The sequence below is a fragment of the Dreissena polymorpha genome, chromosome 5, assembly GCF_020536995.1.
Source record: "Dreissena polymorpha isolate Duluth1 chromosome 5, UMN_Dpol_1.0, whole genome shotgun sequence".
Classification (NCBI taxonomy): Eukaryota; Metazoa; Mollusca; class Bivalvia; order Myida; family Dreissenidae; genus Dreissena; species Dreissena polymorpha.
In genome coordinates this window covers 11,522,819-11,540,669 of record NC_068359.1, presented here as the reverse complement: position 1 = coordinate 11,540,669, position 17,851 = coordinate 11,522,819, and the positions used below count along the sequence as shown (strand labels likewise).

The 17,851-nt window shown below is 35.3% G+C and overlaps 2 protein-coding genes across 2 annotated transcripts in view; one reads left to right on the top strand and one right to left on the bottom strand.

Moving 5' to 3' along the window:
• Positions 1–3,120: 3,120 nt before the first annotated feature.
• On the bottom strand, positions 3,121–9,485 carry LOC127882399 (ceramide-1-phosphate transfer protein-like). Its single transcript, XM_052431016.1, has 2 exons — positions 9,330–9,485; positions 3,121–5,356 (listed from the first exon to the last, which is right to left on the bottom strand). Exons 1-2 carry the CDS (start codon positions 9,449–9,451, stop codon positions 4,846–4,848), a joined length of 633 nt encoding a protein of 210 aa, XP_052286976.1. The 5' UTR covers positions 9,452–9,485; the 3' UTR covers positions 3,121–4,845.
• A 3,053-nt stretch (positions 9,486–12,538) lies between these two features.
• Positions 12,539–17,851, top strand: part of LOC127882394 (integrator complex subunit 11-like) — a 40,279-nt gene continuing 34,966 nt past the window's right edge. Inside the window, exons 1-3 of the mRNA XM_052430996.1 lie at positions 12,539–12,648; positions 16,012–16,097; positions 16,505–16,578. Coding sequence (XP_052286956.1) covers positions 16,059–16,097; positions 16,505–16,578 — 113 coding nt within the window. The 5' untranslated portion in view covers positions 12,539–12,648; positions 16,012–16,058. The remainder of the gene's footprint in view (positions 12,649–16,011; positions 16,098–16,504; positions 16,579–17,851) is intronic.

Sequence of the window (17,851 nt, the reverse complement as noted above, 5' to 3'; positions counted from 1 at the left end):
CCAATTGTTTTTTTATTTGGTCAGTTGTGATTATATATTTTCTCTTTCATTTCAGGAGTCATTATGTATCAAAATTTGTTAACACATTCATTCCCTAAAATTTAAATCGTCAGCACTTTAAATTGTTGGATTTTTATGTCCCCCACCACTATAGTGGGGGACATGGGGACATATTGTTTTTGCCCTGTCTGTTGGTTTGTTTGTTGGTTTGCCCCAACTTTAATATTTGCCATAACTTTTTGCAATATTGAAGATAGCACTTTGATATTTGGCATGCATGTGTAGCTGCACATTTTGAGTGGTGCAAGGTCAAGATCATCCTTCAAGGTCAAATATATGGGTCAAAATCGCTCATTTAATGTCTTTTTTGCATTATTGAAGCTAGCAACTTGATATTTGACACTCATGTGTATCTCATGGAGCTGCACATTTCGAGTGGTGAAAGGTCAAGGTCATCCTTCAAGGTCAAAGGTCATATATATTGGGACATAGTGTTTCACAAACACATCGCTGTTTTGTATACATTTTGTTGTAAATTCTTTAATTCCGCCTCTTGATGTTGTAATTTTGTCAAATATTTGGGAACAACTATCTAAATTCTTAGTAAAAAAAGCTTATAATTTTCTAATTGATCATGTTTTTTATAACCACTGATCATTTTTAACATACCTGTGGACATAGTGCTGATGAGGAGCTTTTAGGAAACCTCGTCGTTTGTCACGCATCACTTTTTTATTTTAACAAATTACCCTTCACAGGAATGAACCTTGGGTGACCTGTTTATAAGTTGTTCAAATGTTGTCCATTACACAATGGTAAGGGCTTTATTTTGGGTGTGTAATCTTTTATATTTGGTGTAAACTTCTTATATTTGATGTGTAAAATTGTATAGCTTAGTTTGTTTGAATCATGGACATTGGGTCAAGACTAACCACGCCACAGGGGTCACATGATTTAAATAGACTTGTATAGTAACCACAAGGGTGAGGAGTAAAATATTTGGTGTGGGACATAGTATCATGGCAGTCCTATACCAAGATTATTTAAATCATGCCCCTGGAGCCAAATTGGCCCCACTCTAAGGATTATTGTTTATGGCCCCAGAACATAGGTTCTGGGCGCATATTAAAATCGCAATGTTCCTCCGTCCGTCCGTCCAGATTAGTTTCCGCTCAATAAGTCAAGCAATTGTCATCAGATCTTCACCAAGATTCATGAAAATGTGTAATGCAATAACATCTAGGTCAAATTTAATAATAGGCCAAATTGACCTAGACACTCTTGAGTTTTGGCCCTTGAATCATCGTAAAATTGGGTTTTTTCTCGTTTCCGCTCAATAACACAAGCAATTGTCATCAGATCTTCACCAAACTTCATGAAAATGTGTAAGGCAATAACATCAAGGTCAAGTTCAATAATCGGCCAAATTGACCCATACACTCCTGAGTTACTGCCCTTGAATCATCGTAAATTATTTTTTTTTTTCTCATTTCGGCTCAATAACTTGAGCAAATGTCATAGGATCTTCACCAAACTTCATGAAAATGTGAAAGGCAATAACATCTAAGTCAAGTTTTATGATCGGCCAAACTGACCCAGACACTCCTGAGTTATGGCCCTTGAATAATTGAAAAATTGTGTTTTTTCTCGTTTCCGCTCAATAACTCGACCAATTGTCATCAGATCTTCATCAAACTTCATGAAAATGTGAAACGCAATAAAATCTAGGTTAAGTTTGATAATAGGCCCAATTTACCCAGGCACTTCTGAGTTACGGCCCTTAAATCATAAAAAAAAATTGTTTCCGCTCAAAAAATGCTCATAACTTCTACGTCGCTTCAGATGTAACCATCATATTTGGTATGCATGTGTATATGGACATGGCCTTTCCATACGCACACAAATTTTGACCCCCTTCACCTTGAACTTAGGGTCTGTGTTTAGGTTTCGAAATCTGCGTTTAGGTTTCGAAAAAGCGTTTTTCAGGGGCATATGTCTTCCGATGGAGAAAGCTCTTGTTTGTATATGTATTGATTGTAAAAACTTATATTTGTACTATTACTATCTCATACAACATGAAGTCTGTGGCACACTTAAGTTAAATGTGGCGGCAATATTAGGTATGTAATTGGTTGGTCTGTTTGATTCCAGCAGCTGTAAATAGGCAACAGGTTGTCATTGAACAAGCCTTGTGCAAGACAGAAATCTTTTTACCTCACAACCTGAAGGTAAACATCCTTAGCACAGATACTTAAACCATCAAAATATTACATACCTCTATAATTAGAAACAAAGTGTACAGGAAAACAATACTTTAAATGCTAAGAAAATTAGACAAATTAAGTGCTCCAGCTAGGCCTAAATGGAGGGATGCAATACCCTGTTGTCCCAAGATTGGACCCCCATCCTGCCCTTTATTATCTGATAACAGTATACATGGATATTGAATTTGAATTGTTACTACATTACATTGTCACAGCAAAACTAGTTTTAGTGATTAAGGACACAATTGTTTAAAAACAAAAGCACCGCATAACGGGTGCCAACGCTCGGCTGCAGGTGCATTTTTTAATAAATGAAAGCTTGTCAGAATATTTTTATTTCATTTTTTATTTTTTAGGTCACAGTGACCTTGACCTTTGACCTAGTGACTCAAATATGGGTGTGGTGTGTAGAACTCATCAAGGTGCAACTAAATATGAAGTTTCAAAGTTGTAGGTGGAAGCACTTTGATTTTAGAGCCAATGTTCAAAACCTTGACAAAATGTTAAGATTTTAGCACAACGCGGACGGCAGACATGACGAACTGGCTATGACAATACCTAGGGTTTTCTCCGAAAACAGCCGAGCTAAAAACTACATATAATATGAAAAACATATTTAAATAAAACATGCTATACCGAAAATATGCAAAACAGATTATATGACAGCAGGCTTAAAGACCTATTTGACAAATCAGCAACCTGCTTTTTTCAAATTGCAGCTGGAGCACTTAAATCAGAGATTGTAAGATATGCTAATGAATTGTCAGTAGTGGCACTCCAAAACTTTAGGACATGTCTATTGTGTAAGAACAAGAGCTTTGCAGTTTCTAGTTGTCAGAAATATAAAACACATATCAAGTGCTTAGATATTTTATAACGTGGAAAATAAACCAAAAATGGTATCATATTACATCTATGAACAATAAAACATGTGCACGATAATCAACATAGAAAACACAGTGAACAGGGAAATGGATGCATATCAGTAAAATAAAGCTTGGTTCATTGCACAGAACATTGCTTGTATTCATAAAATTACATTATTAATAACTTAGATGATTCCCATTTGCTCTTTACTGTTACTGTTAAAGCTTACTGTAGGCTATTTAAGACCAAATGTTTAGACATCTTTAAGGACTTTATTCCATGTAGGTAAATATTTTCTAGAACAAATGTACAATATAGTAATAGTGACCTTTTTATGATATCATAGCGTAACTCTTCCATAAACTATAATAGTCCACGTCTATATATGAGCACATTTTTTTACTTAAGAAAATTCTTTTTGGCAGCTTAGGCTACCTTTTTTTCCATAATATTGTTAGAAGTATCTAAAATTAGAAGAATTTTTATATCATGGTAAATTTGACTTCAGAAAACTTTATGCAAGCCAAGAGAACCTGAATCGTTTGCATTTGAACACGTTAGTTCATGTAATTTGCAAAAACAAGCATCTGCATATCCCCAGGGTGCTTGATAAATGTACTCAGAAGCCCATGGCATTTGATATTGTCTGCAACTTTAAAACTTCACTAGCAGTTAGTTAAATGAAAGACAAAATGAGACTTGATAAAAAAAGACACGTTACAAAAAATTTAACATGTTGAATATAAATAAATGTCTTTGTTTTTTCTCTGTATAAACTGGGTACCCAAAAGGGATACATGTATCTCCCCAAACTAACTTACCAAGAAAACTCCTTACCTGAAGATAAAAATATCACATCTGAAAAACTTGGAAAAATATTTAAACCTAGCCAAATAAATAAGACTTTGACAAAGCTAGGAAAATTTGATTCTGATGAATGCATTTTCTTCCAAATTTGACATGTGCCATTCGCAAAGAAGTACAGAAATCTATGAATGTTAAATGTTAATTTTAACTACATACTGGAAAGTCTATACTTGATAGGTATTAACTGAATTGTTCCATAGGCGTAACACAAAATAGCTCATCAGGTAAACTTGTTTATAGTTGGACACATGCAATCATCTTGGCTGAGTGACATTTTGTGAAATACTTCTCTGAATAAATAGTATCACAGTCCCCGAATAATCACAATACAATAAAAAAAACTTTATACAATATTAACTACACTACTGTAATATGTGTTCACATTTAAAGCAAATGTTTCAACCGGGGAAATTCTGTGCGAGGAAAATGCAAACATGTCATTTTAATCTACCAGTATTGGCAAGACTTGCACAATAACACACAATTTAACTGTATAAGTGCTTGATCATGGTCAGTGATTTAAAAAATTAATACACATTGTTACAGCAATTCAAGCAAAAACATTCTGGTAAAAGCTTTAAAAGATTTAGACATATTTATTGAATACTATTACTGAATTTGTTAAGATTCTTGGCAAAGTTTATGTGTCAAAGCATATTCACAACCATTAATCATTGGCATCACCTATTTTTAGAGATAAAGGCATCCACAAAAAAGAGGTGAAGCCAGTAATTTATGGCCATAATTATAGAAGAAAGAAGTATGACAAGGAATGTCACAATTTGAAACATAAAAATGTTTATTTGAAAAATCACAATACAGATCTACATTTTTCCTAATTAATATCCTATGGTAGTTGATGCAGATCAAAGTCTGAGTAAATCTTCTCAACGACTTCGAAAATCCTGTGACCCATTGAGGCAGTCGCTTCCAACAGCTTTTCAGTGGTCTCGAAGTTAGAAATTTTCAGTTTCTCAATGAAATGCTTACGGGACGGCAGGGTGTAGACGGCCACATCCACACCTTTACGAATAATCCATGGATGATGCTTCGACAGTGTGCGATAGTAGCTCTCTGATGTAAGCTTGGACATTTTGTCGTGTTCATCGGAATCTTTCAAGGTCTGTAACAAATCCACAACAAACTGTAAAGCTCTGTGTAACCTGAGAAGAGTTCTGGCCCCTGATGCTTTTTTCTTGCAGCTAGTTAACTTGTTATCCACTTCATACTGAATCATCATCTGTATAGTCTTGTAATGGTCTCCGATGTTGGACTTCCGATAATCTCTCAAAATTCCGATTTTTTCTATGACGTCAGAGTTGACGAAACCAAACACTGTGCCCATCAACTTCAGCATCCTGTATTTATAAAATCAACACGCTATTAGTTTTAGGCTTGCTCTGGAAAAACCAGACCTTTGCATGTGGGTTGAGTGTTGCACTGTACAAGATTAGCCTCAACAGTCCACAGGTGCTAATCCGGTATAACACTTTCCACCTTGAGGATTTTCATTTAAAAGAGAAAGTGGTTGCCCCTGACTAGCCTGTGCATAATGCACAGGCTAATCATGGACAACACATTTCCCACATGCATTATGCCCTGTTTTGCCAAAACACAGCATTTGGAGTATACATGACTGAATAATAATATGAATTGGAAACTTTGGTATAGGAACAGATGTTTGAGAATTGCTGAAATATGTGTATTCCTCGAAATCAATCAATGGTGTTTTATATAAAGCATGAAAGGCCAATATAAACTAGATGTATCACAGGCCTTGATGCCCCCACAACACATTGTCATAATTGGACTAGAAAGTTGAAGAGTAATTTACCTAGCTGAAATACTTTTAAATTTAACTCAGAATCCATTTTTTCAGAGTGATGGACTTACAGACAGACTAACAAAACTGATATAATATGCATATTAACCACATGTCCTACTATGCACATACTAAGTTTTATCAACCAAGCATTATTTTGTAAAGTTGTAACAGGCTCCAAAGTTTGGTTAAAAATTATTTGTGTTACCATAGCATCTGTAACCATAGAAGTCACAATTTTGTCTAACTAAAAAAATAATGTGCATATTCCTCATATTACCCTCTATCACCCTAAAAATGTTCATTACCATGCCTGACATCTTTTAGTTAATTGCAGGATCCAAATTTTAGTTTTTATTGTTCATGTAACCATAGCACGGCAGTTTTTGTCCGACTAACAACTTAAATAGATGCATATTAACCATGTGACCCTCTCTCTATATAACTAGTTTAAGCAATCGAGCTCATGCATTTTTTTAGATATCGCATTCACATGAGTTAGAATGGATTCATGTTTTGTATTGATCTTTAAAAAATGGTATTAACAGTGCACTAGATAATAACGTACCATCATAACAAACTTTTAAAAAAACACAGTCATCCTTGGATAACATCAAGTATGAAAAATAAAATCAAGAAAAACATAAACTACACCAAAAAGCTAAACAAACACAGGCATCAGAAGACTGGGACCAATTTAAACTTTATAAAAGTAAACTACAAAAAGAACTAAGGAATGCACACTGGTCTTATGTGAATGAATCCCTATGAAAGTCCATCAAAGATGAGAACAATAAGTCTTTTTGGAAATATATAAAATCAAAACGCACAGACAATGTGGGTGTATTAGGACTAAAAAGTAACGGACAGTCAATAGAACGCTGAAATTCTAAACAACCAATTCAAATCAGTATTTACCAAGGAAGACCCAAAAAAAGAAACTCTGAGTTAAGTGAACCTTGTTACCCTGAAATAACAGATCTAATTAAATATAACACTGGTACTGTATCAAACGCTGCGCTGGCCCAAAACTTCTTTGAGCCAACCAGTTTTCGTTTTTCGGCGCGCGAAAACTGGTTTTGAAAAAATAATATATAAAAATCAACTTGCTTACATTTCTTTTTATGACAACAAGGGCATATCACATATCATAATATAACATACAGTTTTCAATATAGAAATAATAATTATGGTACTTGTCAAAGAACAAACAAAAGTTATTTTATACATGTACATTTTACATCGGTGTCGATTGTCCCAAATTTGAAATCCTGAAAATAAAGCCGGGGGTCTTGGAACCGCAGCCGTAGACACCGTTGAACCCTAAAGGAATAAACGGCAGAGCCTCCACCCCACTCAGAGCCCTTACTAATTATTTTTTTTTATAGTCTTTCCAATTGCAATTTCAGGTGAATACAATTTGATATATTATAAACTTCACCATCTATATCATCGCATGTGTATTCGTCATTCTATTTCTTCTATAAAGAACTTCGAAAATAAATTATTATCGACCAAAAATAATGTATCCGAAAACGACCGTCCGAAAAATTGTGTGCGTTTTGCACTTGAAATAAATGTGAATATCGTTTGACTGCAGACAATGAAAACCAGTAACCTAGCAAAAACGTTATAATTATACAATTTGATTGACATATTGCTGAACAATAGCACAGTTTGTGGGTAAAAAACAACTGAATTGTCACCTTTTAATTTCAAGCGATAATCAGCAAAAAAAAAAGAGAAGAGTAACAGTAACAGCATCGACATAGAACTAATGATTTTATTAGGCCTATCATCCTTCAATTCAGATCAATAGTTGGTAGAAAGGTCTAAAGTGAAAAGCATAAAAATTAATTATTTATTATTACGCTTCCTTTTCATTTGTTTATCTTTAAATACAACGTTTGCCATCGGCCGCTATATTGTTGGCAGATGACAATATAAACTGTGTATTTCAAGTGTCCAGTGTCTGCGCATGAATGACCCAATATTATATGTGAGCGAACTCAATGTTGATTGGCCAGCAACCACGTGCGCTTCAATACCAATAAGGTCAAGCAATGGTTCATGTTCTGGTGCAGACCGGTTTTCGTTTATTGTTCAATTGAGAACACTTTCATTGAAACAAAGAGAACACTATAGAAAACCAGTCTGTATATAAATGGCGGATATTTTCAATGAAATTTTACGAGATTTAAGCATTTTCGCAAATCAGATTTTTCTTGAGCGAAATTCTCAATATTTTCGCAAATGGCTCAAATGGCGAACGACAGCGCGAGCCCTGCATCGGAAACTACTATACAAACTTGAAAATTATGGAATAAAGGGTAACATCTAAAAATGGATCCAATCGTTCTTAATGGAAAGAAGCCAAAAACTTATTGTTGAAGGTGAATCCTCTTCTACATGCACAGTAGACTCAGGAGTGCCCCAGGGTACAGTGCTCGGTCCTCTACTATTTTTGTGCCATATCAATGACCTCCCAAAAAGTATAACATCACAAGTACCTCTCTTCGCCGACGATTGTCTTTTGTATCAACCAATAAACTCTTTTGAAGGTCATATCAACCTACAAAAGGACTTACATTCACTTGAAAAATGATCAAAAAACTGGGGAATGAGGTTTAAGAAACAAAGTGTTATCTCATGACAATGCATAGACAACGTGTACCATCAACATTTAACTATTCTCTGAACAACCATTTCTTACAAAAAGTTGAAGATAATCCATATCTAGGAGTCCAGATCAGTGAAAACTTAAAGTGGTCAACACATGTTAATAAAGTCTGTAACAGAGCAAGCAGTATTCTTGGATTCATCAGGAGAAATTTAAGACACAGCAACAAAAACTTCAAAGGGCAGGCATACATATCACTAGTACGTTCAATTTTGGACTATGCAAGCATTGTTTGGGATCCATATCTTCAAAAAGACATTGATAAACTGGAAGGAGTACAACGGCGTGCAGCCAGTTTTGTCTGTAACAACTACAAAAGCAAGAGCAGTGTAACAGAAATGCTCAAAGAACTAAAATGGCAACCATTGAAGGACCGACGTAGAGACCAACTATTGGTCTTCTTCCACAAGATCATCTACGACCTGATGGCCGTCCCCGCTGACAATCTTCTAGAAGTCAACAAACGCTCACAACGTAACTCTAATTCTAAATCCATCAAACTGGCAACAAGTAACACTGACATTTATAAATACTCTTTTATTCCGCGTACTATTCGGGACTGGAACTCGTTACCAGACAGTGTAGTGACTTGTACAAAAAGTGATCAATTCAAAAGTGTTCTTATTAAATCGTGCTTTTAACAGTTTAACATCAAAGGGCACACACCACACCCTCGATAAGTTGTGCTCATAAGTGAGCTAGTTTCGAGTACCGCACAGATACAGATATTTCAAGTTAATAAGTGCTGTCAGTCTTTTGATTAATCAAAAACTCTATAATAATCATCACAACTCTTTAAATATATCATAGTGTGCAACAATGCTTATACCTTGATATTTCTTCATATGCATTTACATAGTTATCTAAGCAGATCGTGCCGTCTTCAGCGTGACAGGCGTAAAATAAATCATGAAGTCGCTGGAGATCGAAGTGGTCTGATTCGGCTGCCATTTTGAAGCGAATGACTAGCGCTCGACTTCTTTCGGTTTAAACTAGGTCAAGTATAGAGAAATATATAAAACGTAAATTGTGTACTTTAAAATGAACTGAGGAATAACCTAAAGCTATTAATTACATTTGTAATATTAAAGATTACAATAATATTACATCGAATTTATTCACTGCATAACTTAAACATGTCAGCCTTCATTGGTTGTAAACATTGACAACACTGTGCAATGTTTGACTGATGTTATAGTATTAAATACGAAATGTCAGAAATAACCATCACACCCTTAGGTAGGTTATAATATCTGGTATCTATATATTATTCATGTATTTCCTAATTTGATTTATGTATTGTTAATTATTTTGTCAAAATGTGTCGTTACAAAAACACTTAAAATTGAAGTTAAAACTTAAATCACGTTCAGCACTACAGCAGTTTCAATGTAAGGCAATTATTTCCTTTGTCACATTAAAACAGTTTTGACCACATTAAAAAACACTGTTAATGCTCAATTAAAATACTAAATTGATAATTCTTGCATATTTCATTGATGTTATGATTTGAAAAATATTTTCAAAACAACTTATCAGTCTCTCTATCTTTCATTACAGGAGCTGGCCAAGGTAACAATCAAACTTGCATCAGGCAATTTATTTTTATTTTTTAAACAGTATAAATATATACTGAGTAGGACCTCTCAGAATATGTGAGTTTGGTCACCATACCAGACAGGTCGGTTTGTCTCAGACCACACCATTACTATCTGTGAACCGGTCCACCTTTTGCAATTTCGCTGCAAATTTCACAGCTGCATGAGGTCCATTTCTCAATCTTTGTGGGATGAAAGATAATTCTTTTATCTACAATTTAAGTCCACTTTGAAGGAAATGGAGCAAGTATAAGTATTTAAATTAAGCATGTATACATAGCACCCAACGTATTACGTAACCGATTCCGATCCAAGTAGAGCAGTTCCGACACGCATATCTATTAATAGATATGTTCAATCGGGGTCATCTGAATGGGATGTTTTACTGTCAATTTCAGGGCTCGAATTAAGCACTCGCAAACAGGCCATTTGCGAGTACATTTTAAAAAACACGTCTAAAATGCGAGTGCAACATTTAGATACTCGCCATTTTTTGCGAGTTGGGGAAAAAACAAACAAGGTGCTTAAAGATCTTGGATTAAATACAAGATTTGTTCGCCGATCGAAAGTCTTCCGACCAAGTACGAAAATAATTAAACCCCGTCTAGTTTCGATCTAAAAATAGATCTGAAAATTGGAATTACCCTAATTTGCATAATGTATTTCAGCGGTTACTTCCGTTCTAGCAGAAATAATTTTACGAAATATTTTTTAAAATATATTTACGCTCTGCACTGTATCTTTCTGCCGATATAGTTAGTAAAGAACATTGAAAATTATATTATTGCAATTGAAAGTATGTTATTCCCTTCTTAAGTGAAAATTGGCGATAGTTATTCAGTATGAAGTTTTTTTTAAAACGAAGCTCATTTCGTTAATTCCTCATTCTTATAAATAGACGGAACACGTTTAGCAGACGATTTAAAAACTCAAAAATGTCGTCTACTAAAAAAATAACTAGCTTTTTTGTGGCGAATTCCTCCGTCTCCTCTGTGGAAGACAAAAAAGCCGAGGCCGAACCAGATAAAAAGAAATGCCAAAACAGTTAAGAAATGGGAAGACGAGCTAAAAATAACTTTGAACACGGAGAGAGACCAAGACGGCAATGTGTGTAAGATGTTCTGCGATTCATCTGATTGGTCTCTACCCCCTCAGCAATGCTGAGTGTGAAAGATGCTTTTCTGTTATGAAAAGGATAAAAAGTGATTGGCGATGTTCACTAAGCACTGAAAGGATGGACCAATTAATGCGAATCTCTATCAGAGATAATGAGGGGTTCCAGCCACGCAGAGCTGTGAATAGGTGGTGGATCAGTGGCAACAGTAGCAAAAGGCCAGATGTCGCCCCATATGGACCGAGGCATTAACTTTGGATGATATAACTGATATAAAAAAAAATACTCTTTACACTCAATTGTGTTACAATGTTGCTTTGAAGTTTTTAGTTAAAATAAACATAGGTCCATCCTTTCAGTGCTTAGTGAACATCGCCAATCACTTTTTATCAACCAAAGGATGCATTATTATGAAAACTTGTATTGCGAGTTGGAAATAAAAAATGCGAGTTGAAATATTAACAACTAGCAATTTTTTGCGAGTTGAAAAAAAAAAGTAATTCAAGCCCTGTACAATTTGACAGTTTGTGTACAGAGAAAATGAAAATGTGTTTATAAAGAATTGATATCTTGTAACAATGTCTCTATACATTCTTACAGAGAAGAATGTATAGAGACATTGTTACAAGATGGGGGATGAAAATAAAACACGAGATAGACATATACTGGTACAGTTTTATTTCTAACAAGTCAACTGCCTTTTTTCGTTTTATTTCTTTTAGTCCAGTCCATAGAAACAATATTCCAAATATAAAGTGTAGCATAGAAAGGTTAAAAAAAACAATAACAAAATAAAATTATATAAAGTTAAGAGACATGAAAATCGAGCATGTTCATCATATTTTGACATATTTCGAAGAAAAATAAAGTTTGATGTAAATATCATGCACACAAAAGCAGTACCTCTGCATAAGTATAACATGGTGTAAAACATATCATAATATTAAATAAAATTTAAATATAATCTTCAAAACAGCAGTACCTCTGCATATGAACTACATGTCGCAAAAGACAGCATAACATGAAATAACATGTAAATATATTTCACAAAACAGCAGTACCTCTGCATAGAATCAAATGGTGCAGATACACTTAACTCCTTACAACCTGACACCAGCTTGCCTTTTCAAGATGATGACTTTCCAAAATCTTTCTGAAAATAGCAGACATTAAATTTTATTGCTAAATACAATGATTTTTAACCTCTTCAAATGTCACAAAAGAGCTAACTGCACATCATAAATGAGTTAACTCACACACACTAGATAATGACATACAAGAGAGATGATTCTTGAAGCAATGTTGCCATAACTTTCTCTTCTTTTTAGCTAAAAACAGGCTGTTGACCATTTGTGCTGTCCAGAGCTACTCCACCAGGCAGACGTCTTAGAAAACTAACAGAAACACAACTGTTCTGGGCAGCTTGTCTGATGGAGGTTTTACTTTCCTTTATGTCTGACTCAAAAGAACTGCCCATGGGAAATACTGCCGTTGTTCTGAAATGTAGAGATGATGCTTTTGTCAAACTCTTAACTAGAGCTATCACTGAATGTGAATACTACCACCATATAGCACCTTGTCATAGAAACCTTGTAAATAGTCAGATATATTGGCCATTTTGAATTTCAATCAAAAGCAACAATGGCCACCATTGCATTGTGAAGTGAATACTCAAACAAACTGAAAGGCAAATGCAGAGAATGATATTGCATGTAAGAGTTAAATTTCATATCCACCCTGTTGAAAGGCCAAATAGATAAATCGAATTGAACTTGTGCCCACAGACGCTAGACTGACAGACAGACCAACCAACCCTTGTGAATCAAATATAACCCCAATATAAAAATATCTGGGATAAAAATGTAAACACTCTAAAAAAAAACTCATCGTGTAGCACAATTTGACCATGTGAGCTAAAACCACATGAAGTATATTTTGTTTTATTACAGTTAATGTTTTAAATAACATGGTATATTTAAAAAAAATATAGGCAAAATATTGCCCATGATATCCAGTATATTTATACAGTATAGCCATGAGTATAACATACATTTTAATCCATAGTTTAGTAATGTATCAAAATATTCTATGTAGTCAAATAATATGAAACTGGTTTAATAAAGTTCTTTATTCGGATACAGACAGAATAACTATGTAATAGAATTTATAGAAAAATGATTATTCGTATCCTTATAAGATGCAAACATTATACATGAACACAGCTTTAATGTGTAATTATTTACATGTTGTTATTAATTACCCGCTTTACAGACTTTGCGTTCTTTACATCAGGACTACAATGTGTTATGATCTGTTTGTCTTTCACTTCGCTTTTCCCATGAATGGCTATTTCATGTGCACATGCAAATGATATACTAATAGTTAAACCACATATTTTATGAATATAGATATATGACAATTTATTTGAATTTTCATGTACTTTCTTATTTTATCTTCCTAATAATTTCATTTGGGATTTATATTCTATAAAAATGTTCTGAATACAGCATACAGTACAGTACAGGGGTAATCAAAAAAGTTTATTGTCGAGATCCATGACGCATTTGAATAAACACAAAATAAAATTTGGATGCAAAGCCAAAGGAAGGAGTTTACAGTACATATAAGTTGAAATGTGCCCAGTTCGTCTTTCCTCGGTCAGTTCATTTATTTACATTTATAACGAGGGACAAATATTATGATTATTTTTATTTACAACATAGTTTACATGCACAATTTCTGCAAACACTCTCTTCGTACCAGCCTTATAATTTCAAAGTGTGCCGGAACTGGTCATGGTTCAGAACTGGTTCACTAACTGTATTCAAAATCTTTCAGAAACATCTAAATAACTGGAGACTGCAGATTTAATTCAAAATTGGGTCCTTACCTGTGTATGTCTAGTCAGCAAATTAGGTAGGAGTGCTAGGACACCATCCACACAATGTGGCCTCAGGCGCAGAAGGACCTCATAAACTGCAAAGTTCACACACATAAATATGGCTAGCAAAGATAATTGGTACTTGTGCTTCTTGGGGTGAACTGGGTTCAAAGCTTGTCCCACAAAGCATGTGAGTTTGGTTAATGGTCACCATACAAGACTGATTGGGTTTCCTCCTGGAACTCTGGCTTCCCCCTACAGCTAAAGAACCTCACCAAAATTACCAATATCTTTCATTAAAAAAACACAAATGGTCGGATATTGCAGCTATGATTCAAAATTCTTCCCAACTTTTGCTAGTCAAATAATTAATTAGGTAGAAGAGCTGGGACACAATCCCGGTCTTCACATAATGCAGCCTCATGGGCTGGAGACCCTGATAAACATTCCAAACACACGCACACATATGCAGGGTGTTTTTTGCTGGTGGTGTAGCTATTTTACTCCCATAGAAAGTTACATTATTCCCAATTGATGGCTTGACTTTCATATTTGGAAATGTCACTGTTCAGTATATAAATTGAGTGTTGTAATATTCATTTAACTGATACCTTTAGTTTCTTATATTCTGTTTAATGTTGGTTGTATAAATAATTATTCAAAAGTTTTAAATCACGCAATATGTTTTCTTAATTTGAATTGGATTGTGGCTGACATTTACAATATTACTGGTATATGTTAAACACATAAGCAATGGTATAACTTAGTTCATTTTATGCCCCCGGTAGGGTGGCATATAGCAGTTGAACTGTCCGTCTGTGCGTCCATCCGAAAACTTTAACATTGGTCATAACTTTTGCAATATTGAAGATAGCAACTTAACTAACTTGATATTTGGCATGCATGTGTATCTCATGGAGCTGCACATTTTGAGTGGTGAAAGGTCAAGGTCATTCTTCAAGGTCAAAGGTAAAAAAAAAATCAAAGCGGCGCAGTAGGGGGCATTGTGTTTCTGACAAACTAATCTCTTGTTTGATATCTGGTATGTTATCTTATTGCACAATAATTTTTGTATCAGTTCTTTCTACATAAATACATGTATGTTGCTCAATTTTTTTTACTAGTCCATAACTCTGACTATCCAGTTATTTTTATGCCCCCCTTCGAAGATGTATTGTTTTGCACATGTCGGTCCGTCCGTATGTCCGTCCGTCCACCAGATATTTTCCGGCTGATAACTCAAGAACGCTTAGGCCTAGGATCATGAAACTTCTTAAGTACATTGATCATGACTCGCAGATGACCCCTATTGATTTTGAGGTCACTAGGTCAAAGGTCAAGGTCACGGTGACCCGAAATAGTAAAATGGTTTCCGGATGATAACTCAAGAAGGCCTATGCCTAGGATCATGAAACTTCATAGGTACATTGATCATGACTCGCAGATGACCCCTATTGATTTTCAGGTCAAAGGTCAAGGTCACAGTGACTCAACTTAGAAAAATGGTTTCCGGATGATAACTCAAGAACGCTTACGCCTAGGATCATGAAACTTCAAAGGTACATTGATCATGTCTCGCAGATGACCCCTATTTACTTTCAGGTCACTAGGTCAAAGGTCACAGCGACTTGAAATAGTAAAATGGTTTTGTGATGATAACTCAAGAAAGCTTAGGCCTATGATCATGAAACTTCATAGGTACATTGATCATGACTCGCAGATGACCCCTATTGATTTTCAGGTCACTTGGTCAAAGGTCAAGGTCACAGTGCCAAAAAACGTATTCACACAATGACTGCCACTACAACTGACAGCCCATATGGGGGCATGCATGTTTTACAAACAGCCCTTGTTTTTCTTTCTTTCATTACTCGCCATGTTTAGCTTTTTTTATGAAATTGACTTATGACACTAACAGATGTTGGCCGCAGCTGCATACTGGTCACGATTGGAGGCAAGAACCTTATGCTTGATTGCGGGATGCACATGGGCTTCAACGATGATGTGAGTTTTTACAGTCAATTTGTTCCTTATATCCTATGAGTCCATCTGCCTAAGGAACAATTACAACAGGAAAATGTATGTGCTTAATTTCAGTTGTTGGGATTTTAACAGTGAAGTTTGTACTTAAATGCAATCAGTCAAACGGCCTGACAAAAAATAACATCAGGAAAATGTACGTGCCTAATTTCAGATGTCGTCTTTTTAACAGTAAATTTTGTAGTAATATACAATCAGTCAAATGGCCTGACAAACACTAATAACAGGAAAATGTATCTTAATTTCAGCTAATGACATTTTAACAGTGAATTCCTTGGTTATATCCAATTAAGCAATTTGCATGATAAACAATTACAACAGAAACATGTATGCGCTCAATTATTTCAGTTGTTTTGATTTTAACCTTTTAGAGAAGGTTCCCAGATTTCACATTTATCACCAGGGAAGGTCGTCTTACTGAACATCTAGACTGTGTCATAATCAGGTGGGGGTTTCAGTATTGTTTTTTTTATTTTTAGCTCACCTGATTGCTCAGGTGAGCTTTTGTGACCGTTCTTTGTCCGTCGTATGGCCGTCCGTCCGTCCGTTAACATTTGCTCGTAAACACTCTAGAGGCCACATTTTTTGTCCCATCTTCATGAAACTTGGTCAGAAGCAATGTCCTAATAAAATCTCGACCGAGTTCGAAACTGGTTTGTGCCAGGTCAAAAACTAGGTCACCAGGTCAAAAAAAAGAAAAACCTTGTAAACACTGTAGAAGTCACATTTCATGCCCAATCTTCGTGTAACTTTGTCAAAATGTTTTTCTTAATGATATCTTAGTTGAGTTCAAAAGTGGTTCCGATCCGTTGAAATGCATGGCCGCCAGTGGGCGGGGCAGTTTTCCTTGTTTGGTTATAGAGAAACCTTGTAAACACTCTAGAAGTCACAATTTTTGCCCAATCATCATGAAAGTTGGTCAAAATATTGGTTCAATTGATGTCTCAGATGAGTTCGAAAATGGTCCAGATCGGTGAAAAAACATGGCCGCCAGTGGGCGGGGCATTTTTCTCTATATGTATATAGTGGCAGTTTTCCCTATTTGGCTATAGAGAAACCTTGTAAACACTCTAGAAGTCACAATTTTACTCCCAATCATCATGAAAGTTGGTCAAAACATTGGTTTTATTGATATCTCGGACGAGTTTGAAAATGGTCAGGATTGGTGAAAAAACATGGCCGCCAGTGGGCGGGGCATTTTTCTCTATATGTATATAGTGAAAACATGTGAGCACAGTAGAAGTCACAATTTTGGCCCAATTTTCATGAAATTTGCTCAGAATATTTTTTTCCTTGATACGAGAGTTGAGTTCAAAAATGGTTCCGGTCAGTTGAATAAAATGGCCTCTGGGAGGGGGGCAGTTTTCTCATTATGCCCCCCCCCCCCCTTTCGAAGAAGAGGGGGTATATTGTTTTGCTCATGTCGGTCCACCAGATGGTTTCCGGATGATAACTCAAGAGCGCTTATGCAAAGGATCATGAAACTTCATAGGTACATTGATCATGACTCGCAGATGACTCCTATTGATTTTCAGGTCACTAGGTCAAAGGTCAAGGTCATGATGACCTGAAATGATAAAACGGTTTCCGGATGATAACTCAAGAATGCTTATGCCTAGGATCATGAAACTTCATAGGTACATTGATAATAACTCGTAGATGACCCTTATTGATTTTCAGGTCACTAGGTCAAAGGTCAAGGTGACCTGAAATAGTAA